General features: G+C 39.8%; 1 protein-coding gene across 12 annotated transcripts in view; it reads right to left on the bottom strand.

Annotated features, from left to right (window-relative positions):
- Window positions 1-16858, bottom strand: part of LNX1 (ligand of numb-protein X 1) — a 178438-nt gene that overhangs the window by 3460 nt on the left and 158120 nt on the right. For all 12 annotated transcript variants that reach the window (XM_014738637.3, XM_070263824.1, XM_001493566.5 and 9 more), the window contains 3 exons: window positions 14020-14154; window positions 8050-8227; window positions 6968-7199 (listed from right to left, as the gene is read on the bottom strand). In XM_014738637.3, coding sequence (XP_014594123.1) covers window positions 6968-7199; window positions 8050-8227; window positions 14020-14154 — 545 coding nt within the window. The remainder of the gene's footprint in view (window positions 1-6967; window positions 7200-8049; window positions 8228-14019; window positions 14155-16858) is intronic.

Genomic DNA, 16858 nt, shown 5'->3' with positions numbered 1-16858 from the left:
AGAACTCATTATCGTAAACGCTTTCAAAATCAGACCTTGGTTAGTTGGGACTGATGAGTATTGGGGCATTTTTTTCTTAAGTTGAGTTACTTTACTTGCCATTGGGAAATGTGGCAGCTGTCTTTGCTCAGTGATATTGAGGATTTACCTTTGAGCTATTAAGTGACTAAACTCTAAATTTAAATGTGGTTTTTTTTTTTTTTTTTTTTTACCTATTCTGAATTCTCTAAATTTAAGCCTAATTGAAGATTTGGCATAGTATAAAGAATAGCAAGGAGTTTGGTAATTCTTCCCAATGAGAAAATTATGTTAACTCAAAAATAATTTAAACTCCATTGAAAGGAGTTAATGAGTTAAGATGAACTCTTGGGTTGCCCAAGAAGCCATATGTTTTTCTGTTCTTTCACTGGCTGTTCCTTCTCAGTCTCCTTCATGTGCTCCCTTTTTCTCAGCCCCCTTCTCAGTGGACCTCAATATTTCACTGAGCTCCTACACTATCAAAGTGTGGTTGTCAAAGTATGTGCCTTTCAGGGAGTCTGGAAGTCAAAAAAGCATTCTTATCATAATAGTAAGGTGTTATTTGCCTTTTTCACTCATTTTCTTACAAGCATTCAGTGGCATTTTCCAGAGGATCCATGATCGGTTATCTGACAACAGACTGAATGCAGAAGTAGATTTGGGAGTCCACTTCTTCTATTAAGCCAAACATTAATGAGGTTTGCAAAAAATTTACAACAATGCCATTCCGCTCACTAGTTTTTTAAAATACTGTTTTTCTCATAAAAGATGTTACTTATGTTAACATATAATGGGTTTGTTATTCTAAATTAGTAAATTTAAAAATTCAGATTTATAATAAATATCATTAAACATAAGCTCTTTGGGATCATCAACACTCTGTAAATGTGTATAGTGGTCTTGAGGGCAACTTTGAGAATTTCTGCTCTAGTCATGTTTATCCAATTTGGATGCCCCATTGGTATCTCAAATTCAGCATGTCCAAAACAACTGATAGCTCCTCATTCTTCCTTACTACGGCAAAATAATTGCATTCATGGCCCGTAGTCGTCACCCTTCCGTGGTATCCATGCACTTTATTGCATACCTTTGTGGTGCCCTCCTACTCTGATTCTAGACTCAGCCATAAGATCATCAGTGGGATGTTTGCCACAGCCAGCCAAATGCTAGACGTGTGAGCATGGCCAGCCAAGATCAACAGAGCCACCCAAAGGACCCAGAGAGGACTGTAAATGCATGCGTGAGCCAGTCAAGATCAAGCCTAGCCCAGATCAGCTGAACCTCACAGACTTATGAGCTAAAGTTATTGCTGCCTGCTACTGAGGTTTTGCACCTGGTGGTTATGCAGCATGATTGTGAAAATAAATAATTGATATTCCTACTCTATTTTGGTTGTATCCTCCAGCCAGATGATGAAATGTACCATCATTCACTCCAGTGTCTTTTCTAGTTTCCCAAAGCACCCTGTGCCTATATAAATTTCATAATGTTTAAAGTATAACTTCTGTAATTCATAATTTTTAATAAGTTACTGTTATGAAGGCCATGAGGGTTATCCCTATACATACTACATTCATTATTTCATTCAGTGCCTGCTAAGCAGAGCCAGTTAAAGACCTTCACAGACACTAGCTGTTTTCTTTTGGAGGCTCCACCCATTATTATAGCAAGCATACTAAAATGCATTTATATCCCACTTTAAATATAGGTGACTTTGGGGTACGTGTGAAAGACACTTTTTAAAAATAATTTTGCTCTTGAAATGTCTTGGCCATGAGTAACTCATTTGCTTTTCCATTGACTGTGGCTTATCAGCAATCATCATACAGTGAAAGTGATGAGGGGAAGTGGCAAGAAATTTGAGGCCTAAGACGAAAGCAATGAAGAAAGCTATACACACCATGCTGGTGGCTACATGTAACAGCTGCTAAATGACAGAAATCTGAGCCAAATGCCTCCTGCAGAACTTGCTTTATGGTAGAGAGAAAAAATAACTCAAATTATAAAAGCTAAATATAGGCTTCACGTCCTCTTAAGGATGCTCACCAAACTTACTGCATAGTGGTTAAGATCATGGACTCCAAAACCCAGCAGCCTGGTTCAAATTTCAGCTCTGCTTATTAACTGGCCACGTAACCTTGGGCAAGTTACTTAATCACTCTGTGCTTCAGTTTCCTATCTTTAAAAAGTGGGGAAAATATTAGTACTTAGATCATAGAATTGAAGTGAGTTTTAAATGACTGGAAAATGCAAAGAATGTGTAAAGCTCTTGGCAGAGTGCCCAGCACAGAGGGTTACATAAGTATTAGCTACTGTTGTGGTTATTATTACAGTCATGCACCGCATGACGATGTTTCAGTCAACAGACCACATATATGACGGTGGTCCTGTAAGATTAGTACCGTAGAGCCTGGGTGTGTAGTAGGCTATACCATCTAGCGTTGTGGAAGTACACTCTATGATGTTTGCCAAATGACCATACCGCCTAACAACATGTTTCTCAGAACGTATCCTCATTGTTAAGCGATACACAACTGTACTCCAGGCTTGGATGTACCTGATGGTGTCCTTGTCTTATAGTTAAAACGTGAATGTGTTTTGACTTAAAAAAAAAGTCTCATGATATCTGCTTCCCTGCTCCTTGACAGTCCTGATCAGAATACCTTAAGAGTTTCAGGAAAGTGAAAAGTTAAGTACTTAGGCAAGAGGAGAAATGAGTTAATGTGTATTAGTATACTAGTCCATATGAGAGAGCATGTTTTGAAAGACTTCCAGATGTGGAGGGTGGGCCCTGAGAGCCAACAGAGAATAAAGCAGAGGGTCGTCAGTGTTTTTTAAATCCCCTCCAGTTGGATGGCATCTGATAATCTGTGTAGCTTAGAGACAAGGCACCATTGATAAGGGTGAGATGTACTTGCATTGTCCTTTATAACCCATTTCTACTCTGTCTGCCACTGCTTTTATCTGACACCCACTGGTTCAGCATACTAATGCTACCCTCTTCATGTGTGTTCATTCTGTGTTGGACTGCATCTGAGGACTTGATTACAATGTCCTAGAAAAGATTTCCTGTTTCTAGATCTGCTGATGTATCATTTTTCTTCACTGGTAGAGAATCGTAGATAACCAGCTGGATCATAGTTTAGGCCAAATACTTTTCCTCGAAATCTGTTAAGCAAAAACGGAAAATGTTTGCCTGAGTAAATGTATAATTTAGAGGGAAATGTCTTCTTTATGTGAATTTTTAAAAAAATCTACTCGTAGCCTTAATCTCTAGCAGTTCAGGCAAATAACTTTTGCTGAGATATGATGAATGGCCTGAAATTCTTAGGATATCACACATGCCAAATGAGTAGAGACATTTAAACCAATGGTTTTGCATCAACCAGGGAGAAACTGGTCTTTTGGGGCTCTGTGCAGTCAAGATCAGAGACGTGACTGGATCCCCCCCCTCAAGAAAACAGAAGCAGTGTTATGACTGAGGACCCACATCCTGAGACTATCTGGGGGCCTAATATAGACCATGACTGAGTCATTAAGGACTTCTTAAAAATGCCAGGGTGGACATACTTTTAGTTCCAAGATGTTAGAGTGAAGACTGTATCCCTTCTTCTGCTTTTAAAAATTACTATAAAAGCAACTAGGATACTTGGAAACAAATGCCAACTCCATCTTAAACAAAGCTGAGCCACTATATATGAGGAGAACTTCCAAAGGCGGTGAAAGTCAAGAGGGAAGACGGAAGAGAGGATGCCCACAGCTGGAGAGTGCACGCCAAGCTGGTAGAGCCCTGGGGTCCACAGTGAGTGACCCACTCAGATGGACAAAATGCCCATTCCACAAAGGAACACCATAAATAGGCGAGTGGCTGCTAGCAGAGCTTCCCTGGGCCCAGTTTGTCAGAGAAGAAGGGCATGAGTGTGAACCCAAACAGATAATCTGTTTGTACGAGAAGCAGCCTGTAAGTGTGGTAGGGCTGGGGAGAGGGACATGCACTGGGAGTGGCCCTGCAAGACTGATCTTGGTTTGGGAAAAGTAAACACACAACCCTGTGTCATAAAGAGAAGTTTCTGCCACCTGGAAAATGGCTCTGGTTCCTTCCCCTAATTAAGGACCTCCAGCAAATAGCTGCTCCAGGAAAAATTTACCTACCTTAAAGACTAAAAGAACCAGCAGAGACACACTACAAAAGAAAAGGGGGGAAGTAACAGTAAAAACAGTAGCAGACAAAAACCACTCACCAGAAATATTCTGCTACAGAAATATGTCTGCTATAGAAAATGAAATTTATAACCAACTATGCTACTGTGAATTTAAAATATTTCTCAAACAATTACTCTGTAAACAAGAGGTCAATACAGAGATACAAGATTTCAATGAAGATACGAGACAAGAGGAGAAGAACTAACAGAACAGAAGAAAAGTGGAAGAGAAAAATGGAAACACCACAAAAACAAAAATGGCTACAAAGGAAAAATACTACAGAGAGACAGTAAGGAATTTGAAGGACAGATCAAAATAAACAGAATGGAAATAGAGTTGAAAAGGATTCAAGAGAAAATTAAAGATATGAAACATAAAAGATATCAAATAAATACATATCTGGGATCTCTGAAAAGAAGAGCCCAAGTCACGGAAGTTTTATTTTGAACATTAGGTGAAAAGACCAAGCCACCATGGAGAGGGAAAGAAATGAGGTGGGCCTCACACTTCTCCACACCGTCATTCAATGCTAGTTAACAGTGATGTGATGCCTACAAAGTCCAAAAGAATGTTGATCCAGTAATTTTATACCAGGCAACCTGTCACGTGGTTGTACAGAGGTACCATAATTTCTTTCACCAGTTCCTATTGGTAGTGGACACTACAATACAGCAGTGTCTTATCACTGCACATTTCTGATGAATTCTTACTGCAGCATTGTTTGTGAAAGCAAAGATGGAAAACAACCTAAGTGTCCCCTGCCAGTAGGAACTGGTTCAATAAATTATGGTATGTGTATACAATAGAACACTATTCAGCCATAGAAGAGAATGAGGCAGCTTGATATGTACTAATATGAAATGATACTCAAGGTAGAGTCTTAGTTTTTTTTTTAAATCATGGTACATAATAGTGTGTATGCTACATGTGTGTGTGTGTGTGTACATATATACATAGACCAGGGGTCAGCAAACTACAGCCCAGCCCACCACATGTATTTATAAATAAACAGCCATGCCCATTCACTTACATGTTGTCTATGGCTGCTTGCATGGTACAACAGCAGAAGTGAATAGTTGTGACAGTCAATACAACCTTCAAAGCCTAAAGCCTCTGCCCTTTTCAGAAAAAGTTTGCCAATCCCTGACATAGACTCTCCCTGGAAAAATGCACAAGGAATTGCTAATAGTGGTTACCTCTGCCAAGCAGATCTGAGGGGACAGGGGTGGGAGACTCACCTTTCTCTCTCTCTATACCCTTTGGTGCCCTCTGAATTTTTGCTGTGCCTATTATTACTGCGAGGAGAGGAGAGTGTGAAGGAAACCAAGAATTGCCAAGGTGACTGAAAACCAGTGTTGTCCATGCTGGCGTTATTTCACACTTCCTTTCTACTCTTCTTTAAAGGAAATGAGCAAAATCCAGACTATACTATTGGCATGAGCAGAGACATCTGTACCCAAGGCCAAGTGACAAAATGCAGAGGGAGAGAAAGCCATGCACTTGGTATTTGGAATAACAGGCATCTCACATTTGTCCCATCTTAAGCGAATGAATAGCAAGGAACTTCGATTCTATGACAAATAGCTTTCAAGCACAAACAATTTTAAAAGACCTATTTTAATAGATTCCAGTTTCAGAAAGATTTTTTGAAATAAAATTGTAGTTAAAAGGACACACTCGTCTTCCACCTTGGCTCAGTTCTAAAATGTTTGCAGGTTTTTAAACTGCCTCAATGCTCGGTTTTCAACTGTTTAAAAATGTACTCATTTAAAAAATTTATCAACTAGTGAGGGCTCACAAAGGAATCTAGGTCAGTTTGTATTTGAGGCAGGGATGTTTTTTGAAACCTCAATTAAAAAAAAAGAGATCAACCTATTTCCACCCTCCAGAAAAATGTACTAACACCAAACATCCTGCTTTCATTCATTAAATCCCATGTCAGCACATCATTTTCAGTGAGTCTGATATTTAACACTTAAATCACGCATTTGGAATTAGTAAGGCGATCCTTTGAAGGCCGAGAGTTTATGCTCTGATGCAAGTGAGCAAACCCCAGTTTCTCTGTCCTTTGAAAGTTTAATTTCTATGTGTAGCTATCTTTCCTGAAGTGTCTGCGTGAGACAGTTCAACGGCTTCGAGTTACATCTCACTAAAATGACAACACAGCTGCTTCCTGAAGCTTTATGCAAGAACTTTACAGGAGTGGGAACGTGGGCCAGATGATCTGCGACATATCCTCAGTCAACATGCTTCAACATCTGGGTGCAGGCAAAGTGTTCTGCTGCACTGCTTTATGTTTAGCCAGGGCCACCCGAAAGCTAAAGAGGTAGAATCACAGACAGGGGTCCTCCTCCGTGCAAGCTCCTGGGGCTGCCACTAGCAAGTTAGGAAAAGCAAACCTTCCCCTGTTCCAGGGCGTGCGAAAACAGGCTAGGTTTCTGCCTTCTCTCCCTATCAGCAGAGCTGCTTGCTGCATGAACCACTGACACAACTGTACATAGCAGCCCTTCAAGTTCCTCAGTGTGAATGCCTAACTGTTTCCACATCCAGGCTTTCATCCCTGCCCTAGGATTTCTGCATGTATTTCAGTTACAAAAGGAAGACAGAATTATTTCAAATAGTCCTACAAGCAAGCCTGGGTCTCATTAAGATGCTAGTGCCATGAATCAGCCAGAGAGAGTGAAAGAGTGGTCTAAGAAATGTGTTTCCTCCCACACCTCCCAAAGGATGTCACACTGGAACTCACCGTGGTAATTCCAGCCACATGACCCAGGAAGGGGACCAGTCGCCAGGTGGGGCTGTGTTGTGGTTGGAGTAGTCCAGGGCTGCTGGGCTGCTGCAGTCTTCCTGGGCCTCACGTTCTTTGACTTCCAAAGCTTTAAGTACCACCGAGGAGGATGTGCTCTTCAATAATGCAACTGCCTCACTCCGGCTGACCTGTGTTAGCTCAATCCCATTCACATTCAACAAAATGTCACCTAACGGCCAGAGAAGCAGAAACCATCCTTTTAGTGAGAGTGCAAACAGGAACTTCTGCTAAAAGTGCAAAGGAACAGGCATTGACTGAGATGCAAAGATGTGGGGAAGTGGTGAGGGTGAGGGGCATGTCATCAGCCTCTTATGTTGACATGAGTCTGGGTTCTCATATAGCAAATGGGGAACAGTGTACAGATTCCAAGGAGCTGGTAAGTCATGTTTTGAGGTTTCTAAAGCATACCTATTGGTGTTTGGCTCTTGCCTTAAAAAAAAAAAAAAAGGAAAGAAGGCAGGTAAATTATCCACCTTTACTATTTACTCAAAGAAAACCTTCTTTTTCATACTTTTTTGTTTCTCATTTTCAGCACAAAGGGAGAGCACAAAAGCTCCCAGCACCTGCACAGAGCCTGGTATGTGGCAGGCACTCAGTAAATACGGATTGAATGAATGAATAAGAAACTACCCATGAGAGTGTCTAGCAGAAGAGTCTATAGCAGCTAAGAAAAATGGGCCTAGACCTGTATTTTTAAAGAGGCAGAAGGGTTAACATTTCTATTCATTGCAAAAGTGATAATAGCTACCACTGGTTAAGCACCTACTATGTGTGGGACATAGTTCACGGGTATTTGATTTACTAGCAAGCAAGGTGGCACACATCAACCACATGCACTAAGGTGAAACCCAGTCCAGCAACTATACTCAAACCAATCATGGTCAATGGGTAACAGACGTCCTAGCCAGATCACCCTTGCATTCTCTTGTTATTTCTGGAAACAGTTACCTAACCCAGCAAGCTGCTAATTCCTCTTAACACTCTGCCACCCCACTACCATAAGTCTCTTTACTTTTTACCTGTTTTTATTCTTCCATCTCTGCTTATGACTCCTCCGGGCTCAACACTGATGACATAGATGGGCAAATCCCACTCCCTATGTGATGCTCCCCCTGCAACGGTCATGCCGAGAGATTCGCTGGGGTCTTTTTGGACACTTACCACCTTCTCATGACAAGTGACCGCTGGATGGAGGAGCTGAAGGCACAGACAGAAAAATAGACATGGCACATTTGTTCACAAGTGAGTTTGCATTTCCTATATACAAAAACTACGAAAACTGCATAAATATGTGATGGTGGTCCTTGGTCTCCCAGAGAGAGAGACACACAGAGAATCCTCGCTTTGTCCCCCAACCATCAAGAGAGTTACCTTATCCTAAATTCTATAGGCTGACTCAGAGAAAGTTTACTTTTCAAATGGGACCAATAAAAATGAAGGAGGAACAGGTTAGAGACCACCGGAGAAATATTAAGCATACAAAGTGAACTTTACCCAAAGTTTTTCAAGTGACTCATTTATTCCTGATAGTAGTGAGTCAACATTTCATAAAATCCTTGTCATTCGTGAATATCATGAATTTCTTCTAAGTTAAAAAACAGTAACCATATTTTAATTAGTCTCAGTTTAATGTGTGCAGGTAATCAGTTATAGAAATCCTCAGAGAAAAATAATGGATTTCAGATATTAAATTCTAAAAATTCACCAATATCTAGGTTCCCGTATTAGTATCCTTACTTTAACTTTAGCAGTTCTGAATCATACGCAGTCAGTTATGCTCTTTAATCTTATTACATAAAAATATAGTATACACCTTGTATAGTATACACTGCGGACTGACTTTTGAAAAGCAAATTAATTAAGAGAATTGGTACTTTGATTCAACAACAGTAGACTAAACACATTCAAAGCTACGTGGAGCATTATCTTGAAGCAATAAGTAGGTCACGGGTACTGTTTATCAGTGAATATATATCAATATATATTTTTCTAAAAAATTATTCTCCTCTCAGTTTGTGCGGTGACCTAGGGGACTAGACAGTGGGCATGTGCACTGCAAATAAACATTTGTAACACTTGATTAAACCTCAAAGAAGTCTATGGCTCAAAACACAGCTTACAGTTGTATCTAAATAAAAAACACATCTCATAAAAATCAAAGTACACAACAAACTGTAAGCATACTAGTTTTGTTTAAACAAGGGGAGGGAAATGAGAATTTGCATTACTATTTACATTTTCATAAGCAAACTCTGAAAGAGAAAGTGGTTTCATGGGTGTGGACGTGGAACCCACAGATCAGAGAAGGGTGGAGACTTTTTAATATATACTTTTCATTTTTTGAACCCTGTCAATATATTATCTATTCAAGAAGTGAATCATAATTAAACAAACTTCTGTAAATGTGATGGTTGACATCATGTAGAACTATTACCGGCATGTACAAGGTCAATTTTTAATGATTCGTTATGAGGCAAGGTAAGTGCAGGCTTTTGGTGCATTTATTATCTCATGATTTCCTATGGTTTTAAACTTCCCATGTCTGTTTTAATGGTCTTATTGTATATGGTAATGGCCTGTTACTGTATCCCCAGTGCTGAAAATAGCATGTAGCACACTCAAGATGGTAAGTCCATGTTTGTCGAATAAATGGATGGGTAAATTGCAAATTGCCACAAATTGTTTTTGGTAATAACAGAACAATAAATCAGAAACTACAGATAATTATGGCAAGGTACATGTTACAAGTAGTACTTGTAAGGTCTGGGTTAGGTTTAGCTAAATCCCAGAACTTTGAAGAGGCTTAAAGAGACTAGCTATCAGATGTAAAACAAAACTAGCTATCAGTTGTAAAACTGAAATGGGACTTCTTCATAGAAAATAAGACAAATAAGTAACAGTATGAACAGTATGACCACAGTATGAACACAGTGGTTCTAGCACTCCAGCTGAGGCCAAGGAGTAGACTTGCAGGGGCCCTCAAGATCCCTTCTCAGTACATGACTTTTCCCTGCTAAAAGGCAATTAGATGCAGGACATCTTTTCCTTTGATCACAAACATCTCTCAAAAGACCCCTGCTTGGAGATGCAGGCAGTTCTGAAATGCCCCCAACTCAGGGCAAAGTTCTAAACCCAGAGACTCCTAGTGGCTGCCTGTTGCTCCAGCTCATTCCTTGGGATATTGATAAAGCATTTACTCCTGATCCTCACAAAGAAGGGCTTAACTCCATTCTTTCCAGGTGGGGGCCAGGGGTAGTTGACCAATGTCTCAAGATGATGTCTAAAACAGTATGGAAGGCTCTGGAAAACAAGAACATCTATTTCATGTTAAAATATATATATTATCTATCATATATATATATACACACACATGCATACATATATATACATATATGCTCTATCTCTTCTTGAACAGCTGCCTAGTACTTCGTGGTGTAGATATGTCACATTCACCACGGATGACCATTTGGGTTGTTTACAGTCTTTCACAAAATTAAACAGTGATACTGTGAACATCCTTAGACATATATATCTTGTGCACTTCCATAAACATTTCTTTAGGCTAATGTCCTAGAAATACAATTACTAAATCAAACAGCCTGAGCATTTTTCAGTTAGATAGATGTTGATAAATTACCTTTGAAACAGCTCTATCATTTACAATCTCACCAATACTTTGTGAAAATGCTGATTTCTCACAATTCTGCCAATAATGGGTTTTATCACTATTTGCCCAGATGAAAAAGATTCCAGTTATTTAATTGCCTTTCTAGTAGTAAAATGAACATCTTTTATGGCTATTTGGGTTTCTCCTAGTAATAAGCATATGAGATTTTGTAATACTGTCATCACCCGAGTTCCCTCTGACTTCATCTATGAAATGGTAAGAATGCCCACGCACAGCAAACCTGTGGCTAAAAGAAATGATGGAAGATATGGCTTTTATCTGAGAACACTTTGGTTGAAAAAATGGGTTACTAAATTCACTTGTAAGTAGCAAAACTACATATCATATGAAATATTCCAGAAGTTACACTGACTTTTCTCCTACCACTCCCGTTAATAGGAATTAGTGAGGCTTTAATTTTATTTTTCTGTGAATAACTATTGCTTGAATAGTGTACAGATTAGCCAGATACTCTTTTAAGAAAAGTAAAGAATACTTATTTGTTGTTTACTTAAATGTGCCAGGCGAGGCAACCGGAGGCTCAATGTTTAAAAAAATCTGATCAATGAAACACAACTGGCAGGAAAAAAAATTGAGTACTGAAAGCTAGGATGTCTGACTCGAAATCCATACTCTCCCTACTATACCACTTTGCTTTTAGAAGTAATATTTAAACATCATATAAATTAATCAATTTTCAGGTAACTATCAGAAAAACACATGAAAGAATAATTACTCAATTTTTCCAGAAAGAGTTTCTCATTGACTAGAGAACTCAACTCAAACCCAATTCTGTCCAGTAAAATAGACGACTTAGGATTTGAATGCTGAAATCTATGTGTTCCCGGTGGCAAAAATGTGTCATTTATGCTTTTAGATACAAGTTCCTGGAAGGCAGTCTTCTTTCACACTTGTCCAGTGCTTCCCAAACAGGCTTGCTGCACTGAGCACCTACAGGCTCAACACAAATGACTGGACTACCCCGAATAAGAACGTGTCCATGTGTCTCGTGTCTCCAATAGCCATTTGCCTTCCTACCAGAGAGACCCACGTTAGGAATGGAAAAACCAAAGTCTCCCCACAAAACCTTCACACTCAGAGTTGCCTAACTTTCTCTGGGGAGAAGGAGAGTTAAACATGACAGATGTTCTTCTTCTCCATCTGTATTTTCTCTCCACTCTCCCTTCCCTACTGTGAAGACCTCAGGATGTTCCCTAATGTTTAAAAATATAATTTATTATGAAATAGTTCAGGCTGATTAAAAAGTATCATGGGTACCTGTGTACTTATCATTCAGCTATAAAAAATACATTATGGAATATTTGCTTTGGATTTTTAAAATAAAACATGTCAGACATATAAAAAAAAGTGTAAACATTAACATAACGACCTACCCTTGGACCTTGCGACCCCGTATCAGAAATACACGTTCCCCGTACAGCTGAAGTTCCCCTATGACTTCTCTCTGATCGCACTCCCTATCCTCTCCCACCGACGTAACCACGCTCCTAAATTTGATGGTTATTATTCTTTAACTTTTCAATTGGCTAAAAACTTTTCTGTCTCACAAATCTTGGTTTGCCTTCTTTGGTATTTATTTGAATTATTTAAGGTCCTACTTTCAAAAAGTCATGTTGTTTCCTAAATAAAACAAAACTTTAGTAAGATCATAAAAAACTGAGTCATCAAAGGGCCATATAGGTCTTAGTTTTATTTTAAATAGGCCACTTTGTGTGTGTGTGTGTGAGAGAGAGAGAGAGAGTGGGGGGGGGGGGGAGGGAGGGAGGGAGGGAGAGAGCATTTCAGAAGGCAGACAGAACTATAAATTAAAATGAAAATAATTAAAATTTCCCACTAGGCCAGTTTGTTATGTATGTTTTCCAGGAATTGAACCCATGACAGAGGGTTGTGGCAAAAATTTGATCAGATCATCTGGCTCTTTCCATGATTCATGATGGTTAGGTGGAAGGGATTATAAAGCCACAGTGCTGGTGGAAGCCTCAATCTTAGTGGTTTAATGAACTAAAATATTATACAGCTTAGTTAATTCAACTATAATTAGTTAATTAAGCTAATGAACTAGTTTTCCATTAATAAGTACCATTAGTTTAATTTAAACATGCTAATGGGATTTACTAGCAAAAAGACACCAGAGAGTCCTTATCCATAAAATGTTTTAACAGGAGGTACTTGGTCTGTCCAGATTGCTTATTGTGAAAAAACCTGGAATTCACAGATTTATGGGTCATGGCTGGCTGGAGAGAGAGAGGTTGTAGCCTTATAGGCTGTGTAATTAATGGTGTATAAAGCAGATATGTTCCCAAAATCAAAATTTTGAGTATCGTTTCTGCATACATTGCTCAAAAACTCAACTCAGGAGTTATTCCAAACCAAAATGTAGCCTGATGTGGAATATAGGCATTCCTTAATCTCTGTTGCACGAAGAATGGGCTCCTTATAAGATTTCTTTAGTTACAAGTGGCATAATGAAACAAGATGCCAGGAGAAATGTCTGCTAGAAGCTTGTTGCCATCACAATAGGATGCCAAGCCAAGGCTACAGGACTCTGAATTTGGACTAAGTAAGGTTTACGTTGCTTAGACACCCATCCAAATGGAGAGGTTATGGCATTGCCTCTAACAGAAGCCACAGACAGAAGTACCAATTGGGCTAAATCACCTTATTCAAAGAGGCTGCAAATTGCTGGCCTGAAGAATGTATTCTGCCTACAGATGCATTTTGCTTCACCAGCAGTATCTTAAAATGTTTCTGGATTTGAATGCCATAGGATAGGACATGTGCACCCTGGTTTGCCCCAATCCCCACCACTCCCTAAGGTATATGAGCTTCAGATATTCAAATTATATTCCTGGGCCCTTCTGCAAAAAACAAACATACTAAAATTAGCAGAGAAATTATTATTTTAATTTTCAGGCAGACTTGGAACTTCAAAAACCAGAAACCAAGCAAACCTCTTGTTTCATTTCAAAGTGAATGGAAAACAGTCCTTAAACAAAATGACTGTTGGGAAAACATGACATCTATTTGGCTTAGACTAGAAATTAGGTCCCCATATGAGGTCTGCAAGATCGGGTTTCAGAATTCTCTTGCACCTTCCTCTCTCCTGCTTGGATGGGAGACACCTGTTATCTCACCAAGTCTCGAAGATGGGACTTCGGGCTTTTGGTTTTACAAGACAAGTCAAATAGTGTTTCTTTAAGTGATGAAGTCCAGAGATCACACTTAGAAATGTTCAAGTGTGCAGCCTTCCCAAAATATAGCTCCTTTCAGGAGCAGCGGACATACCCTGGCTGGGCCTCACCTTGGGAGTGTTGCTCCTGTCCCCTGGCCCTGGGGACTGGCTGCCGTTGCTGTTCCAGCTACCTTCCTGAAAGATGTCAGGACTCTGCTGACGAAACTGGCGGGACACGACGAGGTGGACACGCCTTTCACTGGCCTGGGTGATAAGAGACAGGTGTTAGCCACTCTCAGAGCTTCCATCCAAACCATCCAGCACCAGGGGCTTACCAAGATGAGAGTCTGGTTTTATCTTTTTTATGGAAAAAAATGCTTTCTAGTATTTTTCATGGCAGTGCCCATTTTGTAATTTGGCATGAACATGAGAGTTATTTCCTTTATCCTTAAACCAGGTAATACACATTGCTTCAAAGAAAAAAAATAGGGAAGGTTTGACTCATTCAACAGTCTTTGAAAAGACATTGTCAGACACTGCTAGTTTATTTTTAATGAGTGACTCCATTACACAAGCTGCGTCTGAAGGACTTTCCAGATAGAACAGGGTGTACAGTGTAAAGTAGCAGCCCAGTCCAAACTCCAAACCAAAGGTCTAAGACCAAAGGTAAACAGCGAAGAGCAAGAAATAGAGCTATTGGCAGCAACACTACCACTGTAGGAGGAGAAATCCCGCGTCTGACAGTCTCAAACACTTGGGCATGGGAAAGGACGAGCACTTTAGAAATACAGGGATGACCTAATAGGTTTGAACACAGCCTGATTGCAGGCCTTTGCCATGATCCTTTATTTTTTTATGCAACGACCACTAATTCTGACTACTAGTCCTCTCTGCTACGTACGTTAATACTAGGACAGAGCGTTCCAAAAAGCAAACTTATTGCTTACTGGGCACGTTCCATTCCACACCATAAATTTACAAATTGGCTTTCTGCCACAGATGAGTTTCATGTGTGTCTGACAGTATGGGTCATTATTCCAGAACCATTGACTACTGAGATCCTACATCTGCAGGCCAGATAGACTGGACCTTGGAACTGTGAAACATACGTAAACAAGGCTCCCTAATGGTCCAGGCTCAAGTAGCCAGCTGACCTCACCCATCACTTTAATTAAAAGCTGATAGTGATGAGAACTCTTAGGATGTACTCTCTTAACAACTTTCTTATATATCATACAGCAGTGTTAGCTATAGTCATCATGTTGTACATTACAGCCCTAGTACTTATTTATAACTGAAGGTTGTACCTTTTGTCCTACGAGTTCTTATCACAAGAAGTTTTTTTCTTTTTATTGTATGTATATGAGATGATGGATGTTAACTAAACCTATTATGGTTTATGGTATCATTTCACAATATATGTAAATCAAACCATCATGCTGTATACCTTAAACTTATACAGAGAGGTATGTTAATTATTTCTCAAAATGGGAAAAAATATCCCCCCAAAACAAACAAAAAAAACCTGATAGTGGCTGAGGCATGGCTAAATTTGAATAGAAACCAGGAAAAGACTAAGTGTGGGGCCAAGGAAAGTGGAGGAGAGAGGAGTAAGTGCTAGGGGTTCGTCTTCTCATCCCATCCGCTGACCACTCACCCCCACAGCACAGATGGACATTGGCCTGCCTGCGTTCTTCCCTCACAGGCATGGCTATCAGACCGTGGAAAAGCAAGGCCATGAATAGACCACGATCTTCTCCACGAGCTCAGACAATGGAATTGAGATATTTGCTTCCTGCTTCTCTGCATCTTGCTTCTCAGAGCACGTAACTCACTCCCACTCTCAGGAACTAGGACCTTAAGCAATAAGAACCCCACCAATGAAATCAGATCCTCACAGTTATCCAACACTGACCAGCCCAAACCTTCATGACTTTGCATTCTTATATTAACAAACATCTCTTCTCAGAGGTCTCTTGAAACTTAGGAGTCATCAACTGAGTGGCTGTAAATTAGATAAACTTTTTAAAATAACTGCTAAAGTGCAATGTCTATTGTAAACATCACAGTGGATGGTGGGCCAGTCGAGTTGATTCATTTCACATAAATATAAGAAATCCTGACAAACAGGACCCAAAAAGAAAGTTTAAGTCCTTCACTCACTTTCCTTCACATAATGCCCAGTCATCACTTCTGCTGGTCCCCCAGTCATCGCTGAAATGCCCTTCCTGTCTTCCTTTGCCTATCTTGAATTCCCTGGTGTTTCTCATCACATATAAAGCCTGTGTCAGAACAGGACCAAAAAAAAACAAGCCCAGGAAACAATTACAAAGCAAGCTGACATGAAGATCTATGGTATCAGCCAACTAAATTCAATTCTTGGAAGAGCATCTTGTAATAACTGAGTCTTTCTTTATACTGTAAGCCTTACTCATCCCAATGAGGTTATCTCTGGGAACTTTCTGAAGCAAAAAAATTACAGAAAGATAACAAGTGGCAAACATTCAAGTCAAAACTTCAACTGCTGAGCCCAAATTCGCTCCTTATCTTCAGGGAAACTCTGATGTTTTGAAGGATCTCAGGAGCGGGTTTGTCTCTAGGCCTGCACGTTGCATCATGTTCGTTTTGGAGGAGCAGCAGCCGCATGACCTAAGCACCTCATAAGAATTGAGAAAATTCAAGCCGTGCATGTTGAATCAACTGGCCAGGCAAAATCCAAAATGCCAAGGAGCAGCCTGCAAGAACTATTTAATTCACATTTTCAAGCACTGGGTTTTCTCACTGGATTTTCAAATACCGACTTTGGTATTAACTTGTTGGCAAGAATAACACTCCAATAAATAACCCCGGTATCAATTTACTTGGAAATAAATTCCCTGCAAGGCTGGATGCATGGGTCTTACCAGCCACCTTATAAATTGCTCTCAGGGAGATTTTATTTGATGTACTTTCTTTCCTAGAGTTTGAA

Source organism: Equus caballus, chromosome 3 (assembly GCF_041296265.1).
Source record: "Equus caballus isolate H_3958 breed thoroughbred chromosome 3, TB-T2T, whole genome shotgun sequence".
NCBI lineage: Eukaryota > Metazoa > Chordata > Mammalia > Perissodactyla > Equidae > Equus > Equus caballus.
This window is presented reverse-complemented; position numbering and strand designations above follow the sequence as displayed.